This window comes from Tinamus guttatus, unplaced genomic scaffold (assembly GCF_059628265.1).
Source record: "Tinamus guttatus ecotype Peru unplaced genomic scaffold, ASM5962826v1 Tinamus_guttatus_pri_ptg000049l, whole genome shotgun sequence".
NCBI lineage: Eukaryota > Metazoa > Chordata > Aves > Tinamiformes > Tinamidae > Tinamus > Tinamus guttatus.
The window spans coordinates 203,750-220,314 of NW_028288583.1; the positions used below are offsets into that span (position 1 = coordinate 203,750).

The window sequence follows — 16,565 nt, forward strand, 5'->3', positions numbered from 1 at the left end:
TGCACTCAGTTTCTCCTCTCTGGATTATCACACACATGGAGGAAATTAGAAGAGGACTGGTAACAGATTAGGATTCAATCTAAACGCAGCTGATTAAAGCTGTGCTGTAGCTCATCCTTCATTGGATACAAGGGGGAAGAGCAGCAGTGAGGCAGGCAGAGAGCTCTAATTACGCTTAACCACAGCACAACTTTGCGCTGGGGGCTGAATCTTCATGCAAGGCTTCAGCTTACGGACTTAAATGTAACAACCCTACTAGGAAGAAAAGAGGTAGAGAAGCCTTCCAAACTCTTGTTCCTTCTCCAGCAAGCCCTGCTGGGGCTCACAAGCAGACAGGAGTTCAAGCTCCCCTCTCCCAACCTCATCTATGCTCTATTTCTAAAGCTGACAGTTTGTAGTAATAGAAAGAGGTTCTGCCTCTTGCCTAGGTGCCAAGTGGTATTTGACAATCAAATGCAGGTGGTGACCAGCATTTAACACCTGAAACACATGACAGAGTCTAGGTGTTGCAGATGTATGACAGTGAGGATGAGTGTAATTTTACTCCCTCTTGCAGAGGGCATTTAACTTGATGCAAGCTGGACCAGGCTATGCAAGCAAGTGTTCTGCTGTGTATGCTGGCTAGTCAAGTTAAATACTAAACAACAATTTGTAACCAAAACTTTAATCCCAAGGATCTCACAAAAGACATTTTACAAGTGACATGAAAATTCTTGTACAGTAAAGAAATGTTTAATTCATAACTTTTACAATGTACCATTATACATTCAACTCATCCACTCCAGTTGTCAGTTCTGTTGCATATTTGGTCTATTCAGAGGTTCTGGAATAGATGGTTAATCAAGCAATCATCTAGTTAAGACGTAGTCTAGTCACAATAAGTACAAAATTGACCGACTCCAGGGCTAAAAATTTACATTTCACATAATATAAGGTAGCTCTGTTCCAGGTAACGGGAAGTCAGAACTAGAGCTCTGGATAAAAGCACAGCTCAGTCATTCCCTTTACTTGCCGTTGGCTTGACATTCCCGACTCTCTTTCCGAGAACTGCACTATGAAACATCTACTTCTTGTTCTGCATAGACTGAACATTATTTATGGCCATATTCTTGCAATTAACTACTACCTTCATTGCAAACTTCCTTCCAAAAGCTGAACTCCAACAAAAGACACTCCAGAATAGGACCAGAAACATTCTTCTATCTATGCAAGACAAACTGATTACCATTCAACACACAAACAAAAACTATGTATAAGGGTACATTGAAAAGTAATTAATATTACAAATCATATGATCTGCTTAGAACCATATACAGATTCACATCTTTACATTTGTCACCTGTTACAAGATACAAGGAACAAAGCAAGTTCAACAGCTAAAACATTTTAAAAATGCGCCAAGCTTTATGAAGTTTCAAAACAAAACAATGTTCTGTACATACTCCTCCTGTCCTCAGATCTAATGACTTCCTGTACACAGCTCCTTCTGAAAGTCCTATTTCCTCTCATTTGACCTGGAGCGACTGAAGAAGAAAACATGGATTAGTTGCAGAGTGGCAAGAACTGCACATTTCATTTGAAACATCCCAGCCCAATTCAGCACACAACTTAGAAGCAGTTTAAATTACTGCTTTTTAAATGAAAATCGATCATCTACTGCCTCAAATAAAGAGCATCCTAAGACATACTCAAGAGATGCTTTTCCTATTGCAGTTTTCCCACAAGAAACTGAAATTTGTACAGATTTATTCAAAATACTTAATTAGCATGTAGCTAGTCCTACCTGCGAGACCTGGAGAAGGAGCGAGAAGGCTTGTGGTTCCTCTCCCGTGAGAGCGATCTCTCTCTTCTTCTGTCTCTGGAGAGGGACCTATTAAAAATTACAATAAAGATGAATGCAGCATCGGAGCAAAGTGAAGTCACGTAGCTTACAGAACTATCTGAAGAGGTTCCCTTTAGAGAGTTAAAGTTTTAACTATTCGGTCAGAGAAAAAAAAATGGTTTCAGATTATAGTATTAGCCTTTCCTTCAGGTAGGATTAATCAACTTGAGCCATTCAGTACTGCCTAAGTTACACTGTGAACAGTCACCCAGTCCTCTGCAGCAGTAGCTGTTCAGAGTCATAAAGTGGCACTTGTTGCCTCAGCTATGGAAGAAAGGAGCGCACAGAATCCCTTCACTTTTTGGTTTCCTTGCAGGGATGCAGCATCCTACACCATGTGAACGTAAGAATGGCATCTAAATGCCCAAGGCTTCAAAAATCCTCTAAGAACTGCAGTAGCACCTATCATTTCACACTACATGAAAAGATAACACGCTTACTAGCAACTCTGTTTCACATAATGTATACTTAAGGTGCACAGCACCTGCAGGAAAGTAGCTTTTCAGCATGAAAAATTCAGAGAAGCACTGGGGACCCTGGAAAGCTGTGGAACACAAAAGGTATTTGTTTCCATTTTTTGTATTTCCTCATTTGCTTCTGTATTTCAGACAATAACCCTTTAATCTCAAAAAGCTGTGCAAATATATTAAATTCTTGACAAGCGCCGCAACAGAAGCAAACCCGTTTTTCTCCTTTGTTGAGCTGCAACTCCTATCCTCACATCTTTACTACCCCAGAATCAACTTTTGAGAGTGTGGATGAATCTGCTACGTACCTGCTGCGGCTACGCGAAAAGCTTCTCCTTCGTGGTGATCTAGAACCAGAAAGAAAGAAGTGAGGCTTTTTACCAATTCTTGCTGCATTCATGGAGTGAGGCATTTCCCAACTGTCAAACTCACTGTTGGGCCCAGGGAACGTGCCAAGAATAACTGGCATCCATCATCCAGTAAAACGCATGGAAAGATTAGGCAGTAAAACAAAGCTCAGTGTGAACAGCACGTTTCCAACCACGAATCACTTTAACTACGAATGCTTCATAGCAGAGTTGTCCAATGCAACACTTCCATTTCAACTAAATACACTGCCCAGAACACCACACCAAAGTCCCACGAGTGGTTCCAAAAAAAAGGAAAAAGAAAAAAAAATAGCACAGATCAAATGTTTTGGAACCCATGCAAGCCAAAAAGGTCCACAACAAGACATCAGAGATACCAAGTGGAAAAAAGTGAAAATGCGCTCAGTGTAAATATTGATAATGCCATTAAGTGCTACATTAGAACTGCATATTTGTGATTGTCATTCTTAATGCCAAAAAGTGTGTTTAGACTTTCTTTAAGAAAAAAAAAAAAAAGAAAAAAGAAAAAAACAAAAACTTAGCTCGGCCCAGTTCATCCCAAAAAGTAATTGTTTTAAGTTTTGAAAACTGTTAGTAAAACCATTTAAAGGTGATAGGATTTTTTTGGCAAGGAAAAGCTAAGTTTGTTAGAGCTTTATTAAAAATTTAGCTTGGCATCTCACATGCAAATATACTGGTTTTCACGTTGTTTTATTTACAGTGTAAGAGCTTCCATATCACCCTTAAAAGTTTTCTCAAGCAACATATGTACGTTACCACTCAAATTATGCACAGCCAGCCTTTGATTGAGAAAAGTAATTACTTATAAGCCGCTTACTCCTTATTTTAACCAGCAGTAAACTGTATAAGCAGGAAAAACTTACTAGTTTTTGGTTTCAACAAGCTAGAAATGGTGAGGTGAGGCTGCCGGACTGACTGCCAAGAAGAATTTGCTGAAAAGGTTTTGCCAGATGTTGCGTTGTATTTAGTTGGTTGGCGAAGGGGGTGTTGTGGATTTTTCCTGCTTTTTTGTTAGCCGAAGGCTGCTGCTGTAGTTGTTGTGAAGACATTTGGTAAATAAACAGCTGAGCTGATTGGCCGGGAATGTGTGGGCGGTCGAGGTGGCTGCTGCCGATTTGGTTAAGGTTGGAGAGAAGGCTGAGAGAAAACAGCATGCTCGGGAACCAAAGGGCGGTGCAACCTGACGACTGGCCATGCCTGGGTCATGTGAAACGACACCAGCCAAGCTGCATGGGGCGCGCTGGTCACATGACGCTGAAAGGGCTAGTTGACTGGCTAATGCAGACTCAGAGGGTGGTGAGAAGAGACATGATGGTGACTCTGTAACGGGTTCATTTTTATTAATAGATGGACCAAAAAGCATAAAAAAAATGAAAAACAAGCCATCAGTACAACCATCTATTAGCTAACAATTACTCCTACTGTGTTATTTTTTCAACAGCAAAAGGGTAAGCTCGAGACCCTGACTTGTGAGGACTTCACTCACCTGCAACAGGTCAACTCAGTCCTGCAAGAGCCATGCTGCAGTTAACAGCCAGACAACCTAGTCTGGGTCCAAGAATGTGCCAGTTACCAAAAATCCTGCTCTATTTTAGACCTGGGTTTGCAAATCTCAAGCGACAGGATTGTCACGTGATGATTTCATTTAAAATTGATGCTAGAGTTCTTAGGTTTTGGATGGTTAGAGCAACTGTTACTTGATTTATTATTGCAACAGCTGCCTACTTGGAGTATTTAAATTGTGCAAATAAAGAGGAGAAATACTTCTGTATGAAAAAGCTAAGTTGCCGTATGTAATGTTTTGCCATTATGGAATAAAGGAAAGGAACAGCCTAAGTTGAAGTATGGGGAAGAACGGGAAAGTGTGGCTAGAAGATGAGCGGATTTGGGGAGGAAAGAGGATAAATCCAGGACAGAGGGCGCTGACTACCAACTTGCACAGTGACCTAAGGACAAAAGCCAACATTCAACACAACTTATGTTCACCTCCATTTTGGTTTTTTAGCATTTGGCATCTCCAAATTGTGATCAGATAGATGAATGTTATCCATCAACATGCTTTACAAAGCCTGCTTCTATGATGCTAAGTGGTAACAGTGCCAACTGCTCTATGAGGGTACTCTGACCCCAGGGTACCTGCGGCGAGGAGGAGGACTTCTCCTGCGATAGTCATCTCGAGGGCGCCTGCCCCAGGATGGAGGGGGACCACGGTTCCGACTCCGCTTTTCACCATTGGAGAGCTCCACTCTGACTCGACACCCACAGAGGGTTCTGAAAAAGGAAGCGCCCTTCATTAGCTTTCCTCTCAACAACCCTGTTTGCACAAAAGACAACGTTCATAGAGGAATGAACCCCCATGGTGGAGATGAGGGAAATGATCTCCATCATCTTTTTAGCCAAACACACCTTACCTTTCACAGAATTTTAAAAAACAGACCACAGCACGACCAATTAAAGGTCTGGCCAATTCTGAAAGCTCGAACTACTAAAGTGGGCAGGGAAGGAACCTGGAGGAGTTCCACTTATCAGTTCCTGCATCTTTATTGAAACACCATCTTGAGCTGAATTGATATAAATGACACAGCCAACTTCAGAGTTTAAGTCTAAAATGTTCAATTAGCTCTCCCAGTGTTATTCTTGCAGTATAAAGCTCTTAAATCACTGCACAAATAATTCTGCATTAACAGATGCATTATTAAATGTTTGCTTTTGAAGCTGCCCACCTTTAAACACTACCACTAGCTGCACTTTGTTATTTTCATTAAGTGAACCACATCATAAACAGCACATTTTACCTTCCATCTAGTTCTCTCACAGCATCAGCTGCATCGCGTGGATCTTCAAATTCCACAAAGGCAAAGCCAGGAGGATTTCTTGCCACCCAGACGCTGCGCAGTGGTCCATAGTAGCCAAAAGCTCGCTCTAACTCCGTTTTGTTGCCATTGTTGCCAAGGTTACCCACATAAACCTTGCAGTCCAGCGGACAAGAGTCACGATGCATTGCTAAGACAGAAGAAAAACAAAAAAAGAAAATTCCTATTTATTTAACAGACAACGATGGCTTATTCACCTAAGCAGAGAATAATTCAGCTGACTTGCTTTCTGCAAAGCTGCAATAGCAAAATGAACTGGTATTTGGAAAGAGATCCTTCCCTAGAAGTGTTCCTGTGTGCATGTGAGTACCTGAGGGGAGTGCAAGGGATGTTTAAAAATCAGTAAAATAGGATCCCCCCCAAAAAAATGCTGTCTTGTTTCCACTGTTTAATTAAAATTTAATTTAAATGTTACTTCTGAATCAGAACGTCTTGGGGAGATTGATTTCTATTGCCCCCAACTTTGGGGGAAGTTTCTCTGCAGCCCCGGGTTACTTAGGGAGGGGTGGGAGGGGGAAGCGCTGCGCGGGCAAAGGGCTCCATTGTTCCCCGGGCGGCCTTCGGGGGAAGCTGCTGAAAACGGCGCCATCCTCGGCGAGGAGCACGGCGGGAAGGCTCAGGAGGCGCCTCCAGGGCCTCTCCTCGGCGCTGCGTAGGGAACCGCCACCCGCCGGCGCGGGCGGGCGCCACGCCACCCCCGCGGCTCCTCCCGCCCGGCCGCGCCTCGCCTCTCTGGCCACCGCTGCGGGGAAGAGATGGACGACGCGCGGGCTCCTCGGGGCGATCCGCGGCCTGGCCGCCTCTTCTCCGCCCAGCGTAGCGGCGGCCGCCGCCCGCGGCCCGGCTTTACAAAATGGCGGCGGCTCTTTGTTCGCCGTTACCGGGCCGTGCCGCTTCCATTCGCCCTTCCGGGGACCGGGACCGCGGCTGCCGCCTCCCCCCCTCCCCGCTCTCCGAGGTGAAGCTCCTCACCGCTGCTAAGAGGGAGTGCGGGCGAAGGGAGCCCGCGCTAATTTCGCAGCCGGCCCGACCCGCAATGAGACTCCCGCTCCGCTTTTCCTCACTGGACAAAATGGCGGCAAGCGCTGGTCCCTCCCGCTCTTATATACGGGCCGCGCGCTCCCGCGCGAGGGCTCCGGGCAGCGAATGAGAAGGCTCCTTTGCGTCGATTGACAGGGCCTTGGTCCCGCCCCCTCCGCCGGACACGCCCACCCTGTGGCGCGGCCGCGCAGCCCCAAATGGCGCCCGGGCCGTTTGGTCCCCGCCTGCAGTCGCGGCCGTTACCGCTGGGTTGCAGCGGTCTCTGGACTCGCCCTCAGGGGAAAAAAAAGGAAGCGGAAACACCCTCGACAGGTTATTTTCTTAACTTAAAGGAAAAATAAACCTTTTTTCCCCCTTTATTTTTCTGCGTTCAGGTCATGTTATTCAGCTCCTTGCCCTAAGCTCATATGAAAACTCGAGTCACTGATAGTTACTTAACCCCAAGGACAAAACTCAGGGTTACCCAAAAGTTTAGGGTAGATTTCAAGTTTACAAAGGCAAGAAGGGGCGTTTCCACCATCCATGGAGTATTGTGCATATACATATACACACACACATTAATTTTCTCTAGGTTGTGTTTTCTCTAGGTATTAAATAGAGTAAGGTATTTTGGGCACAAATTAGTGTACACTCATTGTGTCTTCCACTCAGGAATTCTGCAAAGGTTCACTCAGCACATCCGAAATACTTGGATTAAGGATGACCAGCCAACATTATTCATTTGATTTTTTCCAAAATCCTTTCACAGCATCCCTCATTAGCTTTAGAAGCATCTTATGAGTAAAATGCTTTTAAGAATCAAAAATATCCACTTGGCAGAGAACCAACAAGAATTTTGAAGTAATCAGTGCTCTAAAACACCTCCAACGTACACAGTTATCTGACAATTATCAGTTTTCATTTAAGGAAATACAATTTTCTGTAGCCTAAAATATCTGGTAGTTAATTTCTGGACACCATAAAAGCAAAGGTGTTAATTGTAACTAACCATTTGACTTCAAATGGTTTCTTTGAGATGGTGATTTCCCATGTTTGCCTCCCTTCCTGACTTTAACCCAACTTTTTCCCAACTCTTCCCAATTATTTTTTTTTCTGCAATGTTTACTAGCATCTTCCTTTTATCACATACTGTACGTTTGAAATGTGTTTTAAATTTTGCAATACTCACCAAGACACTAGTGAGAAAGCAACGCTGACAAACTCATAATCTGTGTCTCATCTTTAGCTTCATGCCAAAGCTACTCGTGACATAGGAATAATTACAGATGACAGACTTGGCAAGAGAGGATTTATTCAAAGACAGGCTCACCTCCTGCAAAGGGAGCAAGGAATTCAGCACTCATTTAGGAGGTACCACCTGCTACAGTCAAGGCACTTCTATATGGCGTTAGGTGCACCATCACCATGCTTTAGAAATCACATGCCCTAAGCAGCACGTCATGCAAAATGCAAACATTTAGCTTTCCCATTTTCAGCTTGCTTTTGGCATTACACGGAGACCAAATGATCATGACAAAAGACAGGTCTGAATTGTGGCAATGACACTTTGGCAGGACAAAAATAAAATAATAACCCCCTCCCCCTGTTCTCACATTTTCAGTCAGTTTTATGATGCCCCTCTTGTCTCCCAAAAGATGATAGCCTGGATCAACTTTGAGTGTCACTATGTGTCACACCTGGACTCGCTTGCGCAATTCTTGCGGATTCAGCCCATTTTCACATCCTGTCAATACACTAATCTTGATGAAAGCTATTTTCTACAGAAGCAATGAAGCATCTGTCTGATCTTTAGATACACTAAAACCAGTCTGCGTGTGCTTATTCCTGCCACAACTGCTCTTCTGTTTACAAGCTACAAACAGCAACTCTGCAGGTCCCTCTGACCTGTCCCCTCAGTTTACAAACGTCTGTATTTCAGCAATACTCCTGTGAAGAGTTTTAGCTGCATCTCAGAGTCTAACGCCCGCTTTCTGCTTCTTTTATATTTGAGGACATTGTTTATAATCCCTGGACCCTGCTGCTGGGAGGCCCATAAACTGGGCGCTCCTCCAGCATAAAGCGTCTCACTGCTTCCTGAGGATCTGGGAAGGAGATCCTAAGTGCTCGGGAAGCCCAGGCAGGATTTCAGGCCACCCCTGAGTAAAAGATGAGCCTTGGACTCATCTGGGGCCAGTTCCTACCCATCCACCTCCTCACCTAGTCCAGCCAAAACCAAGATATGGGCACCAGATGGCGGCATTCCCCTCTTGCAGGGGCAGATCCCAAAGGGTTTTTCATGGAAAGCTGGCCTCACGGCACTGGAAGATATCCTTTTTGTTTTCGCTCAGCTGAGGTTATCAGGAGACTTTTCCAGGCGTTCTGCAACCAGAATCAAGCTGCAAGAGCACAGCGAGGTTCACAGAAACAGCGCAAGGGAGCAGAGACTTTGTTTCAACCTTGCCACAACTTGTTTTGTGAGCAGAAAATATTCCATATTGAGGACTGATTTAGGAAAAGAAAGCACCCTTTCAGATTCAAGGCTGAGCTCCATGGCAGGTGCAACACTTACCCTTGTTACTGTGTTCAGGTAGAGCTCTGAGAGACTTGAGCACGTCTGAAAAAAAGTAAAAGGAGAATTACAATGCCAGGGCTGGCTCGCTGCAGGAGCCCTCCTTAGGAAGGTGCACTAGCTACGGGCTTAAGGGCCAGCATTTAAACCTACCCACACAGGCCAGACGCTAGTTCTGAAGCCTGTACCCCCCTTCCACTCCCAAGGGGATTATTTATGCCTTTTAGGATTGCACAGGATTATACCCCCATACAAGAAAAAAGAAAAGGGCGGAGGGGTGGGGTGTAGAGAACAGCTACATGTCCTCAAATCAAGGGGAAACCTGGAGCCCTCTCTCAGGCAGCTGAGTTTCATCTCCATCTTCACCTCCATTAATGGGTTACCAAGGTGATGCTGCTGTCGTCTCCTCCCTCTGACAGGCACAGGGCTGGCGATGGCCCCAGGGGCACGGAGCCAGCAGGGTGCGGCGGTGCAGAGCCCCCGCGCCCCGGCTGCGCTGCGAGGTGTCACTTCCTTCCAGCCCCCGGGTAGGGAGGCCGGGCAGGGAGAGCAGCAGCCGCTCGGCGCGGGGGGAAGCTATATTTACCATCCGTGTGCGGTCAAACTGCTTCCTCTCCAGGGCGGTGCCCGTCTTTCCACACACCGCGCCGAACCGCTCCGATGCGGCGCAGTCTGTCAGGCGGGAAGCACTGAGGAAGGGGAGAAAAGAGGCAACAAAGTGGATTTTTTTGCATTACAGAAGCACCAAATCTGCCAGGGCACAAACTCCTGCTACTACTGGATGTACTGAAAGGTGCACGGGAAAGGATTCATGAGCTCTATCCATCTCCCTGCAGATACTGTTCTTTAGGCTTGTTTAATTAAGTTTTCAAGTCTCAGGCATGAGGATTCCCCCCACTATCTTCCTAACGAGGCTATTTGCAAATTCTCTTTGCTCTCCCTTGCCTCCTCTCGTTTCTTCTCCCCCCTCGACTAGGCCTCCAGGCTTTCTCTTTCCTTTTTTCTTTCATGCTCTGCAGCAAGGCCTATTCCCTTCCTCCCCCACCTGGCTCCCTGGGGAGAGGGCTGGAAAGCAAAACAAAGGAATCACTCACTGGGAAACCATAATTGGCACAGCCCTCCCCACTCGAAGGCTCCTGCTGGAAAAGGTGACAGCAGAGGCTCTGTGTTGTGTGAAGTCAGGCCCTCAGCCCAGGAAAAGCTGGAGGGTGGAAGTGAAGATCTTTGAAGCCAAGAAACAGAAACTTTGATGGATTGATTAGGCTTTGCAGGAGGCTCTGAAGTCCCCCAGGTCCAATCAGCTGGGTTTTCTGATTGCTTTGTAGGCAAAATGAGATCTTACTCTGCTCTAGCTTGTTAAGGGCTCCTGCGAGGATGTACCTAAGACAGGTGGGCAGCTCACCTGCTACTGTAGTTTGTATGATTTCTCCTTGTACAATTAGCACATTACCATGATCCCTGTCTCCTGCTACACTTGTGCCTCTGCCTCTTGCAAAACATAGTATTATTATTCCAATTGCATAGGAATCTAGAGGGTTACACTGAGTCCAAGCTCCCTTGTTGTCCTTTAGATTAGAGATGTGCAGGAAGAAGTCACATAGTCCAAGTGTCCAATGCCAGTGCTGAGGGATGGTGAAGCCAGGACTGAGCGCTCCTGCGTTCAATAGAGATGATTATTATTAACTGATACGTGTCTGGCTGTGATATAAACATATGAACACATTTGTTATTCTCTTTAAATATATTGCAAACCATGGATACCAGTCCCTGCAAACATTTCTATCCCAAGGCTGGTGTGTGAGCCAAGAATCTTTGGGCCTGATGCTTTTCTCAGAGATGTAACGTTACCTCGGGGTCCTCAGAGGCTTCTCGGAGACATTAGAAAGACACATCCAAGGTTAATTTGGACTTCTGAATCCTCAGTTGGAAAGAAATATCCACTGGAAAGGAGTAGCCAGGGTGATGCACCTTGGCCACTGCAGAATGCTTCAAGTGCCTATATAATGAAGACCTGCCTGTGTGACTAACCTGCCGTGGTATTAGCTCTGGTGGAGATGCTACTAACAGACTTGAAAAGTTCAGGACGAATTAGACCAGATGTTCTGAACATAATTTGTGGCAATACTTATTAGCCCTTGAAGACGCAACTAAGAAACTTTGGTTGCGCAGACACATAATTGAGTGTAACTGCAGACTACCCTGGAAACTAAGATGAGAAACAGTCTTCTATTTTACCACCGTTTAACAAATGTCACTTTTAATTGGTGATAGATTTTGTCCCCTTTAATGAGTGACACTCTCTAACAATTGGGATTCATGCAACAAAATCAAGAACACTTATTTAATTGCTGTGAAATAGCCAGGCTCAAAATATTCTGTTGTGTGAAATAAAATAAAAAGCAATTTGATGTCCATAGAAGCTGCGAGAACAGATGAGATGGCATGAGGACTGCTAACAGGGCCTGGCCCACTTGTCCCAATGTGTTTGCATTCAGGCAAGACTGAGTTTAATAGCATGATATAGCTGTGCCTATGTGAAATTAACTCATAATTTGTTTAAAATTGCTGTAAATTATAACTTCCCTTCAATCCTTCCAGGGATTTTTTTTTTCCTCAGAAATGACAAATACATCCACTTCCACATATGGGAAGTGGTCAGTTTAAACAGAGCAGTGGTTCAGCCTAATGGACCATCCACCTCATTCTACATTCCAGTGAAATTACCCTGGTTACAGATCATAAAGTGGGTATCAAACCTCACACCGCATTAACTCATATGGCTTCAGGTGCGAGTTCAAAGCCTATCAGAATTTGGCTTTTTGCCTGGGCTATTACTTAGCTTTTGATTGTTTAATGAGTTGATAAGTTTTCTCTATCTCTCTCTAGTTTCTAAGATCTGAAACACATATAATTTACTGAACAACCAATGCATTTAAATTTGTACTGAACATTAAAATCCAGTGGGATCTTATTAACAAATTCCTTAGTTTTTCTGCAAGTAACTGCCATGTTTTGCTAATTGAATAATTGGCATTATAGACATCAACAATATTGTTGATTTAGATTCCAGATGTGAACATTTTTGTCCTAAATTGTATGAATCTATGAGAACAGCAAAGGAGATGTGTTTTGCATGCCAGAAACCTTTTTCCTGCTCACCAGTAAAACAGAAGCTTAAAATATACACTTTCCAACATTGTGGGATTTGTGTTAGAATGAAATTTTATCACAAAATAGGAAAGACAGCAAAGGAGTAAGACACTTTCCACAAACTTATCATCTTTTTCATAGTCCCCCATGAATAGAGCATCTTAGAATCCAAGATTTATCGTCATTGGAAGTCAGGAGCTGTCTCATTTCACTGACAAGAGAGGAAAGGTCTTAGTCACAAAATGCTGTAGAGATCATTTCTATTGTTTCTGTGCTTTCTGGGCAGGTATAAAAGAAGGTGAAAGACACTCACTGTCACTGCCCTTGGAGCGTCACTGGAAAACTAGCAAGGAGACACATCCGTGCTCATCAGCACTCCACCGCAGGCTCTAGAAAAGAGTAAGTACATCCCATGTTACTTTTGAATATATCGTATAATTTACCTTTCCATCCAGTCATTATTATTTTAATATCCAAATTTGCATTAATAAATTAAGCTGAGGAGATGTTGAGTGGAGTTGCTTATTATCCCAACCTGCTTCTGCACCAAAATTTATTTCTTCAAGAAATCACTGTTTTTGACATGTGGTAACACATCTTGATTATACTTGATGAACAATTTAGCTGCTGCTATAAAACCATTTAGGTTTTGATATAACAATTAATCCAGATTTTGCTAGTAATTAGAGAGACAGCCTTAAGTCAATCCTAAAAGCAGGGTACAGTCATTAGTGTAAAAAAAAAGGCAGAAATTTCAATGATAGACACGGTCATAAAGAAACAGAAGGGTTGAAAGGATGAGTAGGTATAGGGATACCAATGCCAGGAACAGTTCAGGAACTGAATACAGGTATAACTTAGATGCAAATAATCGTTGCACAATTATATTTTTTAATTGTCACTTCGCTGAGTCACAGATTGCAGATAGTCCAGATTCCAGGGCTGTGTCCACTTTTTAACTTAATCTGCATAGGCCAGTTTTAGCTCTTCTTAACTTTTCTAACACATTTCTAAGGTCAAAATCTTGGTGTTTTTTGGCTATATTTCTGCTAAGTTTTTATCAGGAAGACATCTTAATACTTCCAAATAAAATAATCTCCTGTGCTGGCAAATGGATAATAGAAGGAAGTAAAATATTAACAGGTAATAGTAGAAAAGGAGATCCAGAACTCCCAGGAAAGAAATGTAGCAATTTACTATGAAATATATTCATATTTTACTGCTATATATTAGGAGCTGCAATTATGTTATGAGGTGATGTCTCACAATATGCTCTGCCATTACTAATGCCTATAGGTTGAAATTCATTTTGTCAGGGTAAAAAAAGGATTTTTGGTAATAACAATCACTTCTTGTCCTGTCAAACAGATTTAACAAAGAAGAGAGAAAATGTTCCTGCCCCAGAGACCTCTGCAGATGGTTACTGTTCTGGCAATTCTTCTTTCGTGTTTTGCAACATTACAAGGCACTGAAAAGTAAGCAATATCACTCTTAATCTTGGTTTAACGGACTCTGTTGTCCTTTACTGCCATGAACCCCAGGGCACAGGTGAAGGAAGATTCTGTACATCTGATGCAGCAATGTTTTACATCCTCCTTTATGCAGTGCAGAATCAGGCTGGTTGCATTTTAGATGCAAATATATATATATATATATACATATATATATACACCATGTTCAGTGCATTTCAGCTGATGCTTTTAAAAACACTAGCAAACCATGCAAAGATGCTCAATGCAAATCAAGGAGATGACAGAGATCCTGTGTTTAGGGTCCCATATAGATCCAAATCTGCAGTGTGAGCCTATAGCTGGAGTTAGCTCTATCTAAACTGCCTGAAATCCAGAAATATTTCTATCCTGGAATCAGTCTGCTTTCCCCACTTGATATTTGGCTCAAACGTTTTGACATGTCGTAAGAAAATAAAGATTTGTTTTAATTTCATGGCACCACTGATTTCAATTAAATATCTTTTGACTTACATCTCTGGAAGGAAAGAAGCAAACACAACAATCCCAGAACGTTAAGGTCATGAAAAAGAAAAAAAAAATCTTGCAGTATTTGCAGTTCTGAAAAAAAACACAAATTTGGGTGTAGCCAAACTGCAGTGCTCTAGGAATCTGTGAAAGTCACTATGCCACTCCGTGCTTATATTTGGCTTTATTATTATTATTAAAGGGAATTCAAGGTAATCAAAACTCTTTCTTCCCGTTGCAGTAGGAGAGCAGTGACGGAGCATCAGCTCATGCATGACAAAGGGAGGGAGTTTCAAGGGCTCAAGCGCCTGATGTGGCTCCACAACGCCCTGGGTCGCGTGCACACCGCCAGCAGCAGGGATGTTTCCCTTTCAAATGCCATGTGGGATTCCCAGAGGAGCGGAGATCCCGCACACACTGCCAGCAGCAGGGATGTTTCCCTTTCAAATGCCATGTGGGATTCCCAGAGGAGCGGACACATCGCCAGCAGCAGCAGAGAGGAGGCTCCAAGCCCCGTGAAGCAGCTGCTGGAACTGACGGAAAAAGAACAAGGCCTCCCCCTGTTAAAGAAGCCAGATTTACTGCAGTATATGTAGACCCCAAAGGGAAACTGGAACCCACCACATCTTTTGAGCCTCCTTCAAACTGGGCAGCAAGAGAAACCCTAGTGCCCAGCAACTGGACTTCTCCCCCTAGTTTGACTCTAGCTCAGTCGGTGCGTTGCTTTAGACATGTGACGTTGTGAGGAAAAGCGCTAATGCAAAAGTGAACCGCAAAAGAAAAGTCATGTCCATTTGTTGCATTAACTACCCCTGAAGAGCTGAAGAAAAAGCCCCAGAAGGACCCAAATTCTCTCCCTAGCAGGCAGTCTGAATAGTGTGATTGTGAGATGGGGTGATTTTTCACAGGCCAGAAATACCTCTTTCTATGCCAGGGTCCTCCCTGGCTGTTACTGCTATCTTAAGCCTGTGGCAGCTCTTGCAGTCCAGGCATAGCAGGAAGTTTGGTTCATTACTCTGCATATTCACAGCCTCATTCGCAACCTCATGTTTTGCCTCCTAAAGAAACAGCAGCTCCCAACACAGATGCTGTTTTAGGTCCCTCCTGCCTGACGTTTTCCCACTTCCTGCAGTAACAATAACTTTAATCAGTCTTTAGGCTCTCAGGTTTATTATTTTTCTGCTTTCTAAGCATTTCTGATGATTTAGGAAGTCTTTCATCTCTCAGACTTTCCTCTAGGATGGAGGCAAACATTTGCCAGGCCTGAGAGGTAGAAATTAGCAGCAGATACCCACTAATCCCAGTCACAGACATTCACTGATTCCCCTGATGGAAGAGTGATAAGAATCAGCTTCCAGCCTCAATATTTAAGGTTTTTGTTTTAAGATGTCCTACCTTTTCTTTCCCCTGTGAAACCCCCTTGAAGAGCTCTCACAGCTTACCACATTTTCTAGGTGCAAAACCAACTTCATGAGGCCACTTGGGTTTCCTGAAAGAGAAACAGATGGCGCAAACATTTTGGTTTGCTCTTCACCTTTAATGTCAAACTGACCAGCTCTGCCTTGCAAAGCAAGGACCCGTGTAATTGCAAAATCACCCTGTCAGAAATTAAGTGTCTCTTGTGTTACGGATATAGCAGCATTCCCATCATGTAGGGACTGTATGTGACACAGATTTCTCAATCTCCCCCGCCACTGCTGGACCTCCGTAGCACGTGCAGCGTGTATTTCGCAGCAGCATCTTTTGTACCCAAGATGTCTTGATGTTGTCAACATAATAACGTATAACAGACATATAAGTGGTATTAATAAAAATCTTCACACTGTATTGTAGGTGTGCTTTGTAGCAATAGAAATAACATTAAGATTCCCTTTGTTAACACACAAGCGGAAACCTTTGCAAATTGTAAATGGTATCTGCATTGACTCGTTATTTACTGACCATTGAGACTGGAAAGACTTGAAATTCTCAACCTTTACCTCAGTGCAGACCAGGAGGAGTTAAAAGCTCCACTGAGAGGCCCCTGGGTCATGGCTGTCCTTGTCCCAGGCCAGCTCTCTCCTCACAGTAAGGTGTCAATGCCCTTCCAGAGCCTTCCACGTGGTGCCCACTCAAACTGCAGTGACACTGAGGTGATTTCAGATATTTCTGGGACAGCAGAGCGGGGAAGCACCACAGGGCTGAGAACAAAGCTGTTTTAGATGACGACTTGGCTGAGCTGGGGCGCAAGGCTCAGGCC

General features: G+C 43.9%; 1 protein-coding gene, 1 long non-coding RNA gene and 1 pseudogene across 3 annotated transcripts in view; 2 read left to right on the forward strand and 1 right to left on the reverse strand.

Annotated features, from left to right (window-relative positions):
* Positions 1-16,565, forward strand: part of LOC148595876 (uncharacterized) — a 355,837-nt gene that overhangs the window by 58,179 nt on the left and 281,093 nt on the right. The window lies entirely within an intron of this gene.
* Positions 649-6,688, reverse strand: SRSF3 (serine and arginine rich splicing factor 3). Its single transcript, XM_010210955.2, has 6 exons — positions 6,584-6,688; positions 5,534-5,741; positions 4,875-5,009; positions 2,658-2,696; positions 1,784-1,870; positions 649-1,523 (listed from the first exon to the last, which is right to left on the reverse strand). The coding sequence occupies exons 2-6, from the start codon at positions 5,737-5,739 to the stop codon at positions 1,496-1,498; spliced, it is 495 nt and encodes a 164-aa protein (XP_010209257.1). The 5' UTR covers positions 5,740-5,741; positions 6,584-6,688; the 3' UTR covers positions 649-1,495.
* Positions 13,739-15,060, forward strand: LOC148595877 (uncharacterized; annotated as a pseudogene). The gene is made up of 3 exons (XR_015914397.1): positions 13,739-13,825; positions 14,568-14,780; positions 14,817-15,060. The product of XR_015914397.1 is annotated as an uncharacterized LOC148595877 (transcript).

Bases quoted from the DNA above. Each gene is read 5' to 3' on its own strand.
- SRSF3 (XM_010210955.2), bottom strand. From the start codon at position 5,739: ATGCATCGTGACTCTTGTCCGCTGGACTGCAAGGTTTATGTGGGTAAC. The intron at 2,697-4,874 runs GTACCCTGGGGT...TTCTGGTTCTAG, and splicing joins AGTCCTCCTCCTCGCCGCAG to ATCACCACGAAGGAGAAGCT. The intron at 1,871-2,657 runs GTACGTAGCAGA...AATTTTTAATAG, and splicing joins TTTTCGCGTAGCCGCAGCAG to GTCCCTCTCCAGAGACAGAA.